This window comes from Zingiber officinale, chromosome 5B (assembly GCF_018446385.1).
Source record: "Zingiber officinale cultivar Zhangliang chromosome 5B, Zo_v1.1, whole genome shotgun sequence".
Taxonomy (NCBI): Eukaryota; Viridiplantae; Streptophyta; class Magnoliopsida; order Zingiberales; family Zingiberaceae; genus Zingiber; species Zingiber officinale.
Window position 1 is genome coordinate 110998296 of NC_055995.1, and position 19196 is coordinate 111017491.

The window sequence follows — 19196 nt, forward strand, 5'->3', positions numbered from 1 at the left end:
ACCGGTAACTTCTTCTCAATAAAACCAAATTAGAAGCTACAGAAGAATGGCGAGATTTCGTTATGAGGCACAAAGAAGATTGAATCACACAAGAGGAGCTAGAACCCTTGAAAGCCAGTTGAATCCGGAAGCAGAATTAGAATTATCACAAAGACAGAGGGCTTCTCTTGTTCCAGCAGAAACTCTATATTCTGCAAATTGGTCAGAGCCTAGACATCGAGTCTATCAACATTATTCTGAAACCAGAATATTGGTCGGGGGACAACAGAATTTACCACTAATAAATCAAGAAAGTTATTCTATTCTACGAGCAGAAGGTATGCAATTAATACATCTGGGTTTAGTCATGATCAGAATACATGCTTTGCATCGTAGAAATGCAGGAGTTAATGCTCTAGTTGTCTTAAGAGATACCCGATGGAGAGATGACAGATCAATAATTGGCACGATGGAGGTAGATCTCTCAGGAGGTACGCAACTCGTCTATATAGCTCCAAATATGCTTCTGAGCATAGATGATTTCTTTAATCACATTGAATTAGCCATACAAACACATGGCTATGAGGAGTGGAATACTGTAGATTCCAATCTATTAATTACCTGAGGATTAATTGGCCGGTTGACTAATACAAGTTATGCGGGTTTTCGTTTTAATGTTCAAAATGTTGCAGATTATTTGGCCAGTACGGGTATTCATGCAGTATCAGCAACTCCAAGAACTATTGTAGAATTACAAGGAATGAAATGGATCCTACAACCACCAAATTCTTCACAGATCCGAAATCCACAAGAGGTAAGAACCACAACTTTGATGGATGGATCTATTGCTCTCTCATTTCAGGGTTATCAAGCAATAAAAAATTCTACAACCAGAAGAATGAGTAATTTTGATACAGAAGGAATTCAAAACGAAGGAGAGGAAGAATTTGTGGGGGTATTTATTGAAACAAATCCCAGCAACAGATGGGAAGCATTAGGAGAACCAGATACAAATCCTAGATGGAATATTCTGGGAGAACCAAGTGGGAGGTATAACTTTTATGTTAATTATGCGGCACCTCCTTCCGACTCCTTTTATTCCTCCTACCAGACCTATGTGGGATGATGATGATCATAGCACAGATGCAGTTTCTAAGTTATTACGGAAGTTGTTCTCCCTAGCATATGGGAAGACACTCCATGGGACGAAGACCCATATCTTGATATTTATGGGTTTGATGATGAAGAAAATCATACCCCTTATGAACATGAATCTCATATTACAGAAGGAGATTATGAAGAAGAAGAGGAAGACTTAAGTGTGCATTTCTTGGGGTTAGAAAATCTTGATATTGATTATCCTATTTCACCTAACACTGTTCTTCCTGATGAACAGCAACAGGTTAGCTGGGATGATTCTGATAGTGAAGCAGAAAATTATTGGCAGAATATAGTTGAGCAATAGAATCATTATTGCTTCACTATCAGAAGTCTTTCCACTTGTTCAACTATATTCTGCCAATAATTTTCTGCTTCACTATCAGAATCATCCCAGCTAACCTGTTGCTGTTCATCAGGAAGAACAGTGTTAGGTGAAATATAGGATAATCAATATCAAGATTTTCTAACCCCAAGAAATGCACACTTAAGTCTTCCTCTTCTTCTTCATAATCTCCTTCTGTAATATGAGATTCATGTTCATAAGGGGTATGATTTTCTTCATCATCAAACCCATAAATATCAAGATATGGGTCTTCTTCCCATGGAGTGTCTTCCCATATGCTAGGGAGAACAACTTCCGTAATAACTTCAGTTTCTGCTGCATCTGTGCTACGATCATCATCATCATCATCCCACATAGGTCTGGTAGGAGGAATAAAAGGAGTCGGAAGGAGGTGCTGCATAATTAACATAAAAGTTATACCTCCCACTTGGTTCTCCCAGAATATTCCATCTAGGATTTGTATCTGGTTCTCCTAATGCTTCCCATCTGTTGCTGGGATTTGTTTCAATAAATACCCCCACAAATTCTTCCTCTCCTTCGTTTTGAATTCCTTCTGTATCAAAATTACTCATTCTTCTGGTTGTAGAATTTTTTGTTGCTTGATAACCCTGAAATGAGAGAGCAATAGATCCATCCATCAAAGTTGTGGTTCTTACCTCTTGTGGATTTCGGATCTGTGAAGAATTTGGTGGTTGTAGGATCCATTTCATTCCTTGTAATTCTGCCATAGTTCTTGGAGTTGCTGATACTGCATGAATACCCGTACTGGCCAAATAATCTGCAACATTTTGAACATTAAAACGAAAACCCGCATAACTTGTATTAGTCAACCGGCCAATTAATCCTCGGGTAATTAATAGATTGGAATCTACAGTATTCCACTCCTCATAGCCATGTGTTTGTATGGCTAATTCAATGTGATTAAAGAAATCATCTATGCTCAGAAGCATATTTGGAGCTATATAGACGAGTTGCGTACCTCCTGAGAGATCTACCTCCATCGTGCCAATTATTGATCTTTCATCTCTCCATCGGGTATCTCTTAAGACAACTAGAGCATTAACTCCTGCATTTCTACGATGCAAAGCATGTATTCTGATCATGACTAAACCCAGATGTATTAATTGCATACCTTCTGCTCGTAGAATAGAATAACTTTCTTGATTTATTAGTGGTAAATTCTGTTGTCCCCCGACCAATATTCTGGTTTCAGAATAATGTTGATAGACTCGATGTCTAGGCTCTGACCAATTTGCAGAATATAGAGTTTCTGCTGGAACAAGAGAAGCCCTCTGTCTTTGTGATAATTCTAATTCTGCTTCCGGATTCAACTGGCTTTCAAGGGTTCTAGCTCCTCTTGTGTGATTCAATCTTCTTTGTGCCTCATAACGAAATCTCGCCATTCTTCTGTAGCTTCTAATTTGGTTTTATTGAGAAGAAGTTACCGGTTCAGAAGTCTCAGTAATACTTCTTTCAGATATTACTGGTATATTTCGAGTCGCCATTAAGCTTTTCCTTTTCCTTCTTGTAAATTACCAATGGATCTTGGTAAACGTAGAAGGGTTCCTTCTTTCTGGGCTTCCCAAGAGTAAGACCTTCAAGCTGCTTTGTAAGACTTAATATCTGTTCAGTGTTAGTAGGAACAGATTTGGCAAGTAATTGATCTAACTTGAAATTGATTCTTAGAAGCAAATCAATTATTGTATTGTTTTGTCGATTAATGTCTTTGTTTGTTGCCTCCTTGACACATATAAAACCAATAGCTGGTGAACTTATCTCCTCTGTACTTATTAAAGCTTCATCATAATCTTTTGATTTTGAAAGAGGAGGATAATTCATGAGACTTGCCTTTTTACCTCTTGCATTATTTCCTCAATTCTTTCAATTTGAATTCTTGATTTATTTGCAAGAGCTTCTGTTCTTTCCTCAATCAACCTTGGTTGTTCAGCAATTTCCTCAACCAATTTCTGAATATCAGCTTTTGATAAAGGTTTTTGCTGCAATATTTCATTTTGAAGTTGCAATACTGCTTGCTGTAGTTTCCTTTGCTCTTTTAGTAAATTCTGCAACAACTGAGTTATTCCCAAATGATTTTGGGTAATTAGGTCCAAAAGAACTTTATACTCTGAAATTGAGACTTTAGAGTGTAAAAGCAGTCGATCACTAATATTGTTTGAAATTCCTTTCAGAGAGTCCTTAGTTTCTAAATCAAGGTATTCTAGGTCGGCAGTTCTTGAGTTTTGATACCAATTTCTTATAGATTGTTCAAATCTTTCAATCATTTTTCAAGGTAAATTATAAGTAGTATCTTACCCTTCAAGCTTACCATAAAACTCAGGTTCAGATCCATATTCGGCCTCCTGCCTTTAAACGATCTTACTAAGACCTTTTATGGCTCCATATAGGGTTCAAATGCTACAAAAATTTACCAAGAAAGACTTAGAAATTTAGTACAAACCTCAAAACGCTTCCTTCCTAGAATACTCGTGGGTATTTAGCCAAAAATTTTCATTAAACAAGGCTCTGATACCAAAATAAACAGCAATTTAAACAAGAGGAAAACCTGAGTCTAGACCTAACGGTACTTGTACTCAGGAAATTTTTATTAGAGTAAAATACCTCACACTTGATGATAAGTTTGATTTGTTATGTTTATTAAACCATGGATTATTAATGTTATTATATATGTGTTGTTTAATTAATATTAGTATTTATATGTCATTGGATTCTTGTATTAATACTTTTACGAAAGGTGTTGAAAATTAAAAACCTTGTTGCCAAGTCAATGGACAATGAGCATTTGAAGCGGAGATGAGGATGTAACCCCCGTAGGGTTAGAGATGGGGATTCCCTAATTAGACAGAATCATGGATCTGGGCGGGGATGGGATCTGGGTGTAGAGTGTAGACAAATTATAGGTATGATAGAACTTGCACAGGTGATGGAAATGTTGTTACAGTTACCAACCAAAAGTCATCACCTCTGTAGTTATGAATGAATGGACAAGTTATGCAAATCTAAAGTAAATGTGGTTGGAGGCTCCAGCATCCATGACCCAGTAGCCTGATCAACATGGATGAGGATCAATTAGAGAGATAGGCTTACAGACACCATGTCTGATCTGCAGACTTTGGTCAAATATCTAAATTTATCACAAATTTAACATTGCATTTTACCTTCATTGTAATGTAGTGTAGGTGAATGCCAATTAGGGCCAAAAGCCCCTGTTGTTGTAGTACCACTACATTGAAAAATAAAACTTGGTTGGATGCCAACTTGAAAGTTCTTGTTTATTTTGTTGATGTTGGGACCTCCCTGGGTCATTGTTTTCATTCTAATGCTGGTTGTATTGGTGGCAATGGTGCATGCTTCCTTGCTAGCTTCATACTTCATAAAAGGTCTCATCATTAGCAAGCTTATCAACCAATTCCTCATATGCTATGACTGTGTCCTGAGTATGAAGGGAACACGGATCCTTTCTACTTGGGTCTAAGACCATAATCACAGGTTCATCATCACTAAGAGATCAGCACTGCTTGTTTATCAGCAATTGTTTGGATCTCTCTTAGATATTCTCTCATAGATTTCTTGTATTTGACAATATTGTCTAGAGTCACTTGAAGACCATAGGTTATGGCCCTGTTTGTTGGCATTTGTCATGGAGAGGCAAAACCAAAGATGCTTAGCAGTTGCTATTATAACAATGATGTGAGCAACAGTGGCACAGTTAATGACATGATAACATTTCAAAGAAGATTGTATCGCGTTGCAATGTTTATACAGAACACATTCATTTCGGGTGGATGGACATGGATATGTAACATCAATGTAACCTGTCCAATTATATCCATAGAGCAAGGCAAGGATTTATGGTCACCTAAGTAGATATGAACTGTTGCTGGGGAGTTTAACAGGAACTTAAGAGGCTGCATTGTAAGTTATCAAGATATCTGCCAATAGTGCAACCTGTCCAATCATATCCATAGAAACAAGGGAAGGATTGATTTAGGATCTCCAAACTAGATATGTACTATTGCTTTGGAGTTTTAAGGGGAACTTAAGAGGCTATATTGAAGGTTATTAATGAGGTGGTTTGAGGATTGAATCCAATTAGTGGAAGAGTGGTGGGTTGGGGTTTGGCAGTGAAGGTTTCAAAAATGGGTGTTTGTAGAGATGAACTATCCTAGTTGAAGCTTTTTTGGCATTAATAATATCATATAGAGAATAGTAGGGTCAGGAGAGCAACTCAATTTTGTTCATCAAATGTTACAATTTATACAACAATGTCGTCACCAAGGATGATAGTGACAAAGAATAAAGTAAGAACCTATATTAGCACAAAATAATTAAATTGTGAATCATGAATTTGTATTTGGCATTAAATCAAGTTAAATGAGGAAGAATGGCCATGCGATTGATGACAATTTATTCTTAACCCCAGTATATATGGGAATATTCTATGGTGTTAGCACATGCAACACCCACACAAAATGAACCCTGTTTTTTATATCCAGAAAAAAAAACAGATTTATTTGCTTGTAATGATTCTGTGGCTTGGATTATACCAAGTTTCTAAAGAGGCCCAATTCGTAATATACTACTTAATGTTTAAAGAAAATGGACTTACGGAATAAAATCTTGCAAACTTTAAGGTTTTGAGCTAAAATACAAATTGGCTTAGACCATTGGCAATATCTGATTTCAATAGACAATAATAGAAAAAAATCCTTGTGAAAGCACTGCCACCGAATCATAGAGAATGTCTGAATGCCTATCTGGAAATCAATTAGTATTCATCATTTTCTTGGTTGATTTTTATATCATCAGTTCACAATAGTATCAAGGATATCTCTCTTTTGGTTACTATATGAACTTGGAAAATCTGACTCTCAAAAAACCAATAGTATTTGACCACCAGGAGTAATTTTTGGTTAGAATAAGATCAGACAGCTAACTCTAAATTTTCAATGAATCAATGAAAATGTGCAAACCAATACATCAAATTAGTTATTGCAGTATGAAGTGATGATTGATCGCTGTGAGAATGGGCAGTTGTATATATCCCACACCTAGTACAACCATTATATATCATTTTCCTTACATTTCTGTACAAGAAAACATTCGCATCCTTGTGCTTCTCTTTTTTTGAACTATGTATTTGACAAATTCTATATTACAGGTCTAACTTAAAAACAATGCACATGATGTGGTTGGAAATAACAGTCTCAAAGTCAATCTCATATTATAACTTGTAATCACCTATTTTCAGAAACAACACCCATCCAGTTAACCTATATTGGTCACTACTCAATTCCTCACCTTGACCTACATTGGTCAATATTCAATTCCACACCAGATCCAGAGAGGTTCAAGGTTCAGAGACTTTCAAATAGAAGTTTCCAAATATGAAAAAGAGTACAAGGCCTCAATAGTTTGAGATTAGAGACTACCTGCATGTTGAATGCAACCATCTGAGCACCATGAATCCAGCCAATGAATGGATTATAATTAGAAGAATTAAAGCGTGTGCCCTTTGGATATATCCTAAGAATGTTTTTCTGAGTAAACCTAGACAATGGAAATTGACCACTTTAACAAGAGTTCATAAGTTAAATAAAACAATATCAAGTTAGCATCACTCTCTAAGTTGCATAAATTGCATAAACTACAAACTGCATGATAAGCACATAAACTTAGAGGACAATGTTGTAAATTCTTCACAATTAATTTTTAAGATTGCAGATGATTTTATAACTACAAATTTTGATGCAGAAAAGAAATCAAATTGGGAGAATATTTGAATTTTGAATTTCGATTTGAGTTGTTAGGAAATAATTTGAATTGTTCAGTAATTAGTATATTTTGATTTGTCATCTTTTTAATTTGGATAGTCAATTCATGAGGTTTCTCAATTTTCTTATCTAATTTCTATAGGGGTTTGAATTTATGAAAATCATAGTTTCATGTAATTATCATCTATTGATTAATAAGAACTTTTTCATTTTCAATTCTCCATGTGAGATAAGCTTAGTTCCCATTGGTGCTACATAAATTGGTATAAAAGTCGAAGCTCATTTGGTCTCGAAACAAGTTCTCATTATACCTTCAGAAAACTGTACACAAAGCTAAGTTTGATCCATAATCTCCCTCATTGTGCTCACATGGAAGACGGAAACTTCTTCATGTTTCAGGTGAGCCCATCCACTTCTTCCCCACCCCACCATCCTGCCACCGCCGGCATCCACCAAATCAATGGCCCTTGTTCTAGATTTGATTCAGCTGCCAATGCTCCATGTCAGACTGACCTTTGCTAGACTTTTGCGCCCATGAATAACAACATCCCCACATTGCCCCTCCCACACCACTAAACCAGCGCTGCCTTCCCCGTGTATTCATGTCTCCTTGGCTCACATCCATGCTGCAGAAAACAAAAAATCCTCTTTCTCTTTGATTTTATCAAAGGACCATAGTTTGTGACTAACCAAGGAGATTTAGAACAGGCTTGTCTAGGTCTGCATGGTGCCAACTTAACAACAAAGAAGCTCGCATTAATTTGATAACTATGCTTCTCTTTGAAAATTACTTTTATTCCAATTTTTTATTTAATTGTTTTATCTATTTTTGTGCAGTTACTATCTCTTCATGTATCATCAAATTCTGCCCGTTCAAAGAAATTCATCTTTTTGCTTAGTTTTCTACTTGTTTTCTTAAAGTAGTATGTTGTTTAGTTTTATGCTCTTCGTTACTTGTCAACCCTCCGCATTGGCTATAATGAGAAAGCTCATTATTAGAGAGTAGAAATATAGGTGCAAGTTATTAGACAACAAGCTTATGTACCTTCAATCTAGAGTCGATGACTTAGAACAATTCAAAAAATATATTGATAGTATAATTCACGTAGATAGTACACGCATCATGATCATTATTTTATTCTAAATCTCTCTTCTTCTTTTTTATAAATACCCGACCTAGTTTACCCCTACTTGATGGGTTAAACTTGAGGCCCCTAACTTCTATGATTTGCTAGGCCCAGATGCATTTCTCAATTGGGATGTTGAAATAGAAGACTAATTTGGCGGGGTATAACATGAGCCAAATTGAACAAAAGCATGAGGTATATAACATGAGCTAAACTAAACAAAAGTAATTTGCAATATCAAACTTGTTGGACTAGTGAAGAGGTATTAGCAAAATTGTTGGAACAATTGATAGAATGCTTTCTTAAGCAGAAACAATATGCCATGTGAATTAACTTTAAGAAGGAACAATATATTCATGTGGATTAAACCTTTAGCAGTTTAACAAGTTGTTTCTAAGTGTAATAGAATATCATAGTTTGGGTACTTACTCAAGTGTTGCAATCCTAGACTAAAGTCTAGGAAACCCTTACCCATCTCATCAATGAAGATCCAACGACAGGTCAAGCTATATGCCCTGATCTCAATTAGAGGTCTGCTATAAAAACATAGAGATTACACCATTACTAAGACCTCCCACTTTTTGACCATCAACCCTCTAGATTAGTAACACAACTTTTTATAGGGTGCCACCGCAATCAAGAAAATCAACGAGCTCGAACTCTTAGAAGATCTTAAAAACCTAACTGTGGCATGCTACAACTGTTGTCACAGCAAGGGTCCTTAGCATAATAGCATCAAAAATCCCTCATAATGATATATTTAAATGCCAGTATCTTTCATACTTCTGTGAAGTGTAGAAACAAGTCTTATAATAATATTATCGACGGCGAAAGATGCACGAATGTAGTTTCTCAACATAGTCCTTTTCTGGGATTCATGACACATCCGGAGTTTACCTAAATCCCCACAAAATGGCATCGTTAAACCCTATTACACAACAATGTTTGTTCACTCTTGAGATGAGCCTATATAGCAATAAATAAAATATAGTGTGATATTCTACCATAGGCATTGCTCATATTTTCCTTAGCTAGCTTGGCTTTATGATCTCTTTGTTACTCATTATAGAAGTAAAACACTCATTTCTGAAGTCATGATAAAGAGAATATTAAGTTGTACCCCTGACCAACCCTAATGAACATGAACCAAAACCTAAACTGACAATAAGGTAAGCTCAATCTTCAAAGCAAACTCTTCACCTTCTCATACAATCCCAATCTGAAATAAGAGGTAAGGAGTTAGGGGTAATAGTAGCCTTAGTGGCCTAGTCTTCATGGTTGGCTCTAGTACCTCACCAAACCACTAACTCTTCAAAATTAAAAAATTCTAAATGAGTTTTAGGATATATCTCCTGAAGTGTTACCAATGAATTCGCACCAACAGGCAAGATTCATACTATATAGAATTTTAGAAAAGAAATGTGTTAGCATAGCGTACACTGAACTAATTAAGAATATGTATGAGGATGAAATGACAAGAGTGAAGACTCGAGGCAGATTAATTGAAATGTTTCTTATAAAGATATGGTTACATTAAAGATCAACTCTAAATCTCTATCTTTTGACACTAATCATGGGACACACCCAAGATACATTATAATTATACATGTTGTTTAATGATGATATTATTTGACATTATACATGTTGTTTGACGATAATATTATTTGAGTAGATGAAACACGTGAAAGAGTAAAAACTAAACTCGAAAGTGAAAAGGTTTTAAGGTTAGTAGAGTAAAGACAGAATATATAAAATTTAAGTTAGTAATATTAGACATAATAAGACAATTGCTACGATAGGAGATGATGGGTTATCTATAATTAAGAGCTTTAAATATTTTGGAATCATTTTTTGAAAGGATTGAGGGATTGAGAGAGCTATCTTATATATAATACAAACAAGATGGTTGACATGAAGGAGAGTGTCAAATGTTCTTGGTGATTGAAAGATACTTTTTTAGGGAAGTTCTATAAAATGACGGTTAGACTTGTTATATTATATGGAGCTAAATGTTAGATGATGAATCAGACACACGAGTAGAAGATGAGAGTTATAGAGATGAAGATATTAAGGTGGATGTGTGGGCATACAAGGATAGACAAGATAAAAATGAGAATATTAATGAGAAAGTTAAAATTATGCCTATTAAGGGAAAATTTAGAGAGACACATTTAAGATGATACGATCATGTACTTAACCAATAAATGCTCTAGTTAGGGAATATGAAACTATGACAAATACACACATTAAACGAGGAAGAGGAAAATAAAGAAGGTTTGGTTAGCAAAGATAAAATAGGATAAAGTTTATTTAAATATATATGATGATTTAGTAGGGATAGAGTCAATGACATAGGAGGATCCATATAGCCAACTCAGTACAAAAAGACTTGGTTGTTGTTATATAATTGCTTAATCTCCCACACTATTACATGAATCTTACACTGCAATGAACTAAATAGGTAAGTCAAAGCATTCTTATAAAAAGTTCATTATGGAAGTATAAGCCCTTATATCATCTCATCCTTGCTATGTTGACTTATAGAAAGATGACTCTTGGAAAATATGCATCAACAGTTGTGTCATCATCAAGATCACTATTGTGTATAGGTTTCCTATACCAATAGTTAGCATGTTTAGACTTAATGATAGGAGCTCAATGGTTCCCTAAGATTGATTTGTGTAGTATCATTAAACTAGGATTGACATTGGTGATAAATGACTATATGAGTGGCTAGTCATGCCCTTTGGAATTTTAAATGCCTCTAGTCCTTTTTTAAGGGCAATAAACCAATTTCTCATAGTCTACTTTGATGACATCCTAATTAATCTACAAGAAGATCCATGATACCAATTTGGAACATATTCTCATCCTTAATTAAGACTTTTAAGATTGAAAAGTTATTCATCAACCTATATTTCTTCTTATAGCCAAAATGAACAAAATGTTTTTGTTCGGGCCAATCAACTAGTGAAGGGTAGTTAATGTTGGTGTTGGCTGCACCATACAAAACCTATGTTTTGAGGTATGACAAGCTAAGTTTAAAGTTAGGTTTGTGGTGATTTAACCAAGTTTTATCAAGTATGCATGTGTAGGTAACTTGACGAATTGAAGTCTTAGTTGGGAATCAAGCATTGGCTAAGTCCGGACTAAGCAATTGAAGTCCTAGTTAGGAATTAGACAAAGGGCTAGGTAGTACAAAACTTGGTTGGGAACCAAGAAAGGAAATCCTAGTTGGGAATTAGGTGGATCAAGTCCAAGTGGAGTGGAGTTGTAGTCTTAGCAAACAAGTCCATGAAAAGTTGAGAGCTGAATCTTGACAACTCCCACTAGATGGGTCAGCTGGAAATTGAACATCTAGCTAAGGTAAGTGCGAGTAAATTTAAAATTTATATCATACTCATTACGTGTAACAAATGTAGGAAAGTATTTTTCAATGGTTTGAGGCAACCAGAAGGAAGTTCGGGTGACTAGTTGGGATTTTAAACCTCGACTAACTTTGTCGGGAGGTTCTAGGCGACCGTAGCTAGCATCGGGGTCACCATAGAGTTCGGGCAACTGAGACGGTTTCCAGGCGAACCGTAGTGACGAGATCTAACAATCCGAGTGAGTCGGTCAAGATGGGATTTCAACAAGCTCCAAGCAATCAAAGGGTGGCAAGTTGATCGGAGACTGCGGACAACATTATCTATGGGATAGAATTCGCAGCCATATCAGCAACTTCCAAGTGACCAGAGGGGTTTCAGTCGACCGGATACTTGCCACATCATCGTCAACTAGAGCTCTACAAAAAGGAGCCCAAGGCATCAATATCAATCTTCTTCATATCACTACTCTACTCATGTTGTGCTCCTCGATCTGCTATGACGAAGCGCTGCGACTCTACACCTAACTTCGATCGGCAACTCTTGTAATCATTTCATATTCTTTTTATCGCTATACATTCTCTTGTATATTTTGTACCTAATTGTTTTTAGATTCTTTTTAAGGTTTCTCCACCTCCAGAAGCCTCTTGGAAAGGAGAGATTTAAAATACAATCACTATTTTTGTTAATTGTGCATGTCCATTCTTGTGTATTCTGTGCTTAACTCTCACATGCTTCTAGTGATCAAATTTAACTAAGTGCTTTATGTGATCAAATTTAATTAAGTTGTGCATGTTAAAGTCTGATTAGGTATTGCTTGATATTCAACTACTTGATGAATCTTGTGCTTAAGTTAGTTTTTCTATTCTGCTGCATACTCTATGTTTCAAATTTAAGTTTGTTTTAATTTTATTAGCTCGTAAAATTCGTAACGCTATTTACCCCTCTCCCCCCTCTCCAACCCCCAACACTTCTCTAACGTCGAGTTTGATCCTACAATTAATTGGGTCAATTGACTGTTGACTTGCAAGGTGAGCTAGAATTGAGTTGTTGGCAAAAAGTTATGCTGCAATAGGAACCTAATAGTCAAATAGTCACGAAGGAGCAATCAACTATTTGGGGGATTTAGACCAACATTATAAAAGGAGCTTCAAGACAACCTTTCAAAGGTGCTCAAGTAGTACTTTGTGATTTACCTCCTCCGTGTTGGCCCTGGGACGGGTTGGCGGGGACGCTGGGGGCGAGCGTATTCGCCTTTTGCCACCATAAAGTAGTACTTTGTGAGACCTTTTACAAGAGCTATGAAAAGGACCTTGACAAGATTCTAGTGCTCATCCAAGCGATCAAAAAGCAATAATAAAAAAAGTTTCATTGTGTATCCTTTATTTACTTTGTACTTTTGTATTCATTTGTATTTGTATTTGCTTGTGTTCTTGTAACCTGAACCATAGTTTAAAATCTCGTATCGTATTGGTCGACAATCAGCACAACACCAACATCAGCACGATCGTGTGAGGCGGCACGACCACGCGAGGCATTTTGTTTTTTAACTGTTAATTTCTTCTTTTTTTTATTTTTTTAATGGTTAATTCTTTCCCCTCTTACTTCTTTCTCCTTCTTCCCCGTATTTTAATCTTTTTTTATTCCTTTCCTCCTTAAACACATAGGAAAAAAATTCATTTTTTTCATTTCTCCCTATATTAATTTTTTTCTTATTCCTTTCCTCCTTAAATACATAAGAAAAAAATTCCTCCTTAAACTGATTAAAATAAATTTAATTTAATTTAAACCTACTTGATCTTAATCATCATGTCTAAACTTTAATTAATCCTAAATTAACTTTTACTCGATCCTAATTTTTAAATTTTAACATAATACTAAGAATTTATAGTAATAAAATATTCCAATAATTTTAATTAATATATTTTATATTTAAAAAAGTATTGAAACCGTATATATACTAAAATCATTTCTTCCGATCATAAACCGAAACTCCGGCACAACTCGAAATTTTAAACCATGGCCTAAACAAACTTGTAGGCGGTTTTTCCACCTCTAGAAGGATAAAAGTAGAGGTGATTCTGAAAGTGATCCATCTTAAGGATCATAAGCAGTGATGTAGAAATGGGGTTCCATACCACAAAAAAAATGGTTAGTGTTCTTGTATTTGAGTTTTTTTTTTTCTATTTCTGCTACACTAACTCAAATTGTAAATGAAAGCGAACAAAATCAAAAGCGTCCATTCACCCCCTTTCCTTTAACCACATCCAACAATCCTACACGATATAGAAAATTTGCTTAGATATCTTGGAGGTAAAAAAATTAAACATTTGGAATTCTATTTTTGCTCCTTGCTGAATTTGTTTATAACAATTTGATAAACAAATCTACTAGTTAAAATAAATTCAAAGTTAAGTATGGGTCAAAAGCTTGCATCCTATTGACTGATTTCTTTATCTAATACTTCCCATTCATCTAAGTCAACTTGGAACTTTATTGGTGTATATGAGAAATTCATATATGTCATGATTACTTAATAAAGCTTATAAAATTCAAAACACACATCGTCAATTTAAGCAGTACAATGTGAATACTATATTTGTCTATATTCCCCTAAATATTTTTTAAAAAACTCCTTTAAAAATCTTCATGATTATTCCTTTGAACCTTTTCAAATTGTGAGGAAAATTGTTATTAATGCATATATTATTGATTTCCATGTTAATTTACACATTAGTCCAATTTCCAGTACTACTCATTTCTTGTTACTCTAAGAGGCATTCAAATCGTCCACCTTGTCTGTTGGTTTTAACTACAAGTTATGCACCTATGGCACCGGTTCCTACACTCCCATTCGCAATAAAGCCTAGTCCTCAGATTGAATGCATTATGGATACTTAAACATTAAGCCACCTAGTTTATTAGAAAGGGCTTTCTGAGATCAATAAGGTTTAGATTCTTGAGGACGAGCTTCAACACCTTACTCTTGGAGTTACTTAAAAATGGAGCAACAACCACATGATCCATTCACAAAGGCATCTCCACTTCGTACATATGTGCAACATCGTATATCTTGATCTCCCTACTCAATGGTGCTAGGTAGCAGAGGAGAATGATCCAGAAAAAGAAAATAGATTATATTGGGAGAATCTTTGAATTTTGAATTTTAACTAAATTTTTTTAACAATAATTTGAGTTGATTGGTACTTTGTCCATTTTCAATTAATGGGATAAATGTATCTCAATTAGGGTAGTCAATTAATGAGATAATTGTATTGTCAATTTACTTATTTGTTTTTTTTAAGATTTATTAGTGTTGAATTTATAAAAGTCATATATTCCATGTAATAAGAATTTTTCCACTTTCAATTTTCGATCAGTGTGATTAGTTCCCATTGATACTATGTAAAATTTACTCTAAGAATCTCTAAAGGAGAATCATTGTTCAGATGCATCAAAAGCAGTATCCTAATTTAGATAGGTGGCGTGAGGATAGCATTATGTAAACAAGACAAACATGTTGAACCAACAATTAACTTGATAAAATGGAAAAGATCTAATTAACAAAGCTTAGTAAATTAAGTATGAAAGTATGGAACTATTAGTGTTCTTCTTGTTGTCTATATATATACAGTGATAGATGAAGATGGTACTATTAAGAAAGGATACCTAATTAGATCCTCTCTGTGAGCTGCTGCTGCTTTGACAAGTTCCTGTTCACTCAGACTTAGGCGTCTTACTTTATCAGGATCAACTTTTAGTGCTTCGCTCATTTGACCCTTAGGTTTGCCAGCTTTGATAGTGATTAAACGCTTATATTCAAGTGGCGGAGGCAGATCCTCGTCATCTACTGCAGGGTCCTCATCTTGAACTTTATCATCATTAGAAGTTTCATTCTGTCAATTAATATTTCAATGTCAAATACTGCTTTATTAGTGACTACATTGGATTGGATATAGTAAAAGGTACGTTACTAGACAATGTTAAATACCTTAGTAGCAGATTCAATCTCATCTTGCAGATCTGGGACCTCATTTCCCCATGCTTCATCATTTGAATCTTTCTGAACATCACCATCCTTAAAATTTTTTGATTCAAGGTACTCTTTTGGTGGTTTGGTGGAAATAATAATTCTTTTCTTTAGAGATTCTGGTGAAGGAAATTCTTTCCGAATATCCGAGTCTGGGTAGTATAGCATTTCTCCAAATGTTTCTGTTACCATCTAATAATACCTTTCTGTTTAAGATATAACATGAACTGAAAGTTTATCAATGCATACACAATAAAATCTACCTTGGCCACTTTAGCCTGAAGATCAGGAGTAAGGTGGTCTTCTAGAGTTATGATAAGAGGATATGAAGATGCAGAGAAGGCATGTTCTTTGATGGATTTTAAGCATCTGATTAGCTCCACTGGGGAAGTTAATGTCCTAAAAAAATTGAGATGGTAAGGAAATGAAAAGAAAGCAGTTGTCATGAAGGGCAGGGATATTTTCTCTAGTAGTGTGAAATGATTCAACGGTATAAAAAAAAAACTTAGAGTAACTCAGCACTGGGTCAGGCACCTTCCATGAAGAACATTGATGTTATCTCTTGCAGAATTTGGCCAGATATCCAGCTCTATTACTCGCACACCTCTCTGAAGAGCTTTAATAATTGGAACATCACTGCAATCACTGCTAAGCTGGTTACCTGTTAAATATGAATTATGACCTGTATATATGTAGTAGTGGGACATTGGAGCTGTCATATCATGATGAACCTGTGATTGAACATTTGCAGTTAAGATAAACAAAGATACAAGCCAACAAAGCAGTACAGTAATGGATGCAAATATGTAAAGTCCTGGTGTTAACCTGAACACTCGATCTGTAAAATGGAGTGTAGTACTGTTAGATGTTTGTGGAATTACTTGAGCAGGCGACGATGACATAGCATCATACAACTGGATATGAATTTTGGCAGGTTTGGATCGTGAAAATGAGTTGGGGTTAAAAAAAGATCACCCTGTTTATGACCATTTATGAATTATTCATGTTCATGTTGTGAGGTTGACTCATTTATAATCTCATGAAACTTTTAACCAATATTATAGTCACATATGACAAAATAAAAAATCCAAACTGTCTGTGATTGGCTGCTATATATAGATATATATAGTCGTGATCTCTTGCGTGACTTTTGGTTTGCGCCTGTGCGCGACAGGTGCTCGAGCATTACTTTTTTTTATATTTTTTTAAAAATCCTAAATTCCTTAAATCCTAAATCCTAAATATTATACCCCAAATTCTAAATTCTAAACCCTAAAAAAAATTACACACCCTAAATACTATACCCTAAACACTAAACCCTAAATCCCAAATCCTAAACCCAAAGCGTAAAAAAAAAATCAAAACAAAAAATAAAAAATACACACCCTAAATACTATTTACTATACCCCATCCTGAGCATCTAAAATTTTTTCGTTTTAATTTTTTTTACATAAACACTATAGCTCAATCCCTAAAGACAAAATCTAATTGTCTTAACCCCGAGCTAGAAAAAAATAAACAAAAAAAGGAAAAAAAAAAATGCTAATAACAATTGAGGCGCCTCAAATCACAGTCGCAAAAAATGAAAAAAAAAAACACCGGTAACAATTGAGGCATCGGTCGCACACAGACTCGCAGGGAGAGTCAGGCGGGGGTGTTGAAAGACGTCTTGACTTGGCAAAGCTTCCACACTACTACGTTCCATCAACAAATTGAACACTACTCCAGAGAAGCTTCAACGCTGCCAACCATCCCCTTTCAGGGACAGAACCAAGGGCAGGAAATCTTCTTCCCATTCCACCTTCAAATCTCATCTGCAATTTTTTGCTCTGGGATTTCTCACACTTGCCTATGTCTTCTTCTCATTTTACCTATGAGTCTAAGAAGCAGTTTTTTGCTCCATGTTTGATTACGCTTCCTCCCATTGTCTTCATTCAAAAAATCTAGACACTGTTTTGTAATGGGGGCATCGTCATGCTCCCATTGCTCTCTTCAGGTCAAGCTGCTCAATCCAGAAGCTCAACAGAAGCCCATCCAGCAGAGAAGAAGCCAATCTAGCAAAAATCCCATCCAATAGAAAAGAGGCCCATTTCTCAACCCAGTGAGCCCGCCCACCTCTCAGCCCAGCTAGCCAACCCACCTCTCAGCCCAAACCAATTTCTGGACTACAACAAGTGCTCACATTCCAGCCAACTTAATTTGGTGATCAGTATCGACCCACTGTGCCTATCACCCTCTTTGTTGGATCCTGCCTATTTTCGTGGGTAGTTCATCTTATTTTAAGATGTTGGATTCTCGATGAGGAGAACAGCAAGGTCAAGGGGATAGCTTTGGAGGATGAGACAGGCCCAAATGCCCCTAGTGTTGACTATTTGAACATGTCAAGAACATGTGTTACTCTCTTCATGCCTTCCCTCCAGGTCGTCCATCTTTTAATATACATATAGCTGTTGCAGTTGTTAGTTCTTCATCCCAACTAGCAACCTCATTTTCCAATAGAGGTATCTTCATTGCATGTATATCTCCCTCTCAATCGTCCCCTTAGACCCTAGGCTCAGGAGCCTCTGAATATATCTCTTGTAACATAATTTTTTTCTCTCCTCTCAAATCACTAACACACTCTATCAATGACATAGCGAATGAATCTCACTCATACATTAGAAATGTTTCACTTTCACTAATGTTACATGTCTTCTGTTTTCTATACCACTAAATTTCCATTGAACTTATTGTTTATTTTATTAGTAAATCTATTAAATTATTGAATTGTTATGTTAACTTTGATACTACTTCTGTTTTTATTCAGGAATCAAGGATGGGTAAAGTGATTGGTGTACAACATGAGTCTTATGGGCTTTACTAGTTTTGTGTCTACATTGTTTTTGTCTCTCTTGGCTATCTTTACCCCTCTAGGCACAGTGTCATCTGGGTCATCCCACTGTTAGAAATTCAAGGCAAACAATTTCTACTTAAGTTCAACCAGTTAGGTAAACATACTAAATTTCCTTCTATAATAGTGTTTAGAAGCATTGTTATGCACTCTTTGCTTTAGTTCATTATGTTTTAAGTCAACAACTACATCGATGATTATTCTCGAGCGACCGACCTTGTGTTTTCTAATGAGAAAAACATATAAATTTTTCTCTATCTTTTCCCCTATTTTTGCTGAAATTAAAAATCATTTTGGCATCCCTGTCAAGGCTATATAGGGTTACAATACAAAAGCAATACTCAGTACTCATGTTCATACACACCTTAGCAAAATGAAAGAACAAACATCTTATTGATACTGCACAAACTCTTTTTATACATGCATGTCCCATTTTGTCTCTAAGGTGATGATGTTATTCTCATTACATGTCATCTTATCAATTATAGAACACCCTCCACTCTTCTTCA

General features: G+C 35.5%; 1 protein-coding gene across 1 annotated transcript in view; it reads right to left on the reverse strand.

Annotated features, from left to right (window-relative positions):
- Positions 1-19196, reverse strand: part of LOC121985353 (phosphoinositide phospholipase C 6-like) — a 34475-nt gene that overhangs the window by 11300 nt on the left and 3979 nt on the right. The window contains exons 2-6 of the mRNA XM_042538753.1: positions 16332-16528; positions 16061-16196; positions 15759-15989; positions 15437-15663; positions 6934-7051 (exon numbers count right to left, since the gene is read on the reverse strand). Coding sequence (XP_042394687.1) covers positions 6934-7051; positions 15437-15663; positions 15759-15989; positions 16061-16196; positions 16332-16528 — 909 coding nt within the window. The remainder of the gene's footprint in view (positions 1-6933; positions 7052-15436; positions 15664-15758; positions 15990-16060; positions 16197-16331; positions 16529-19196) is intronic.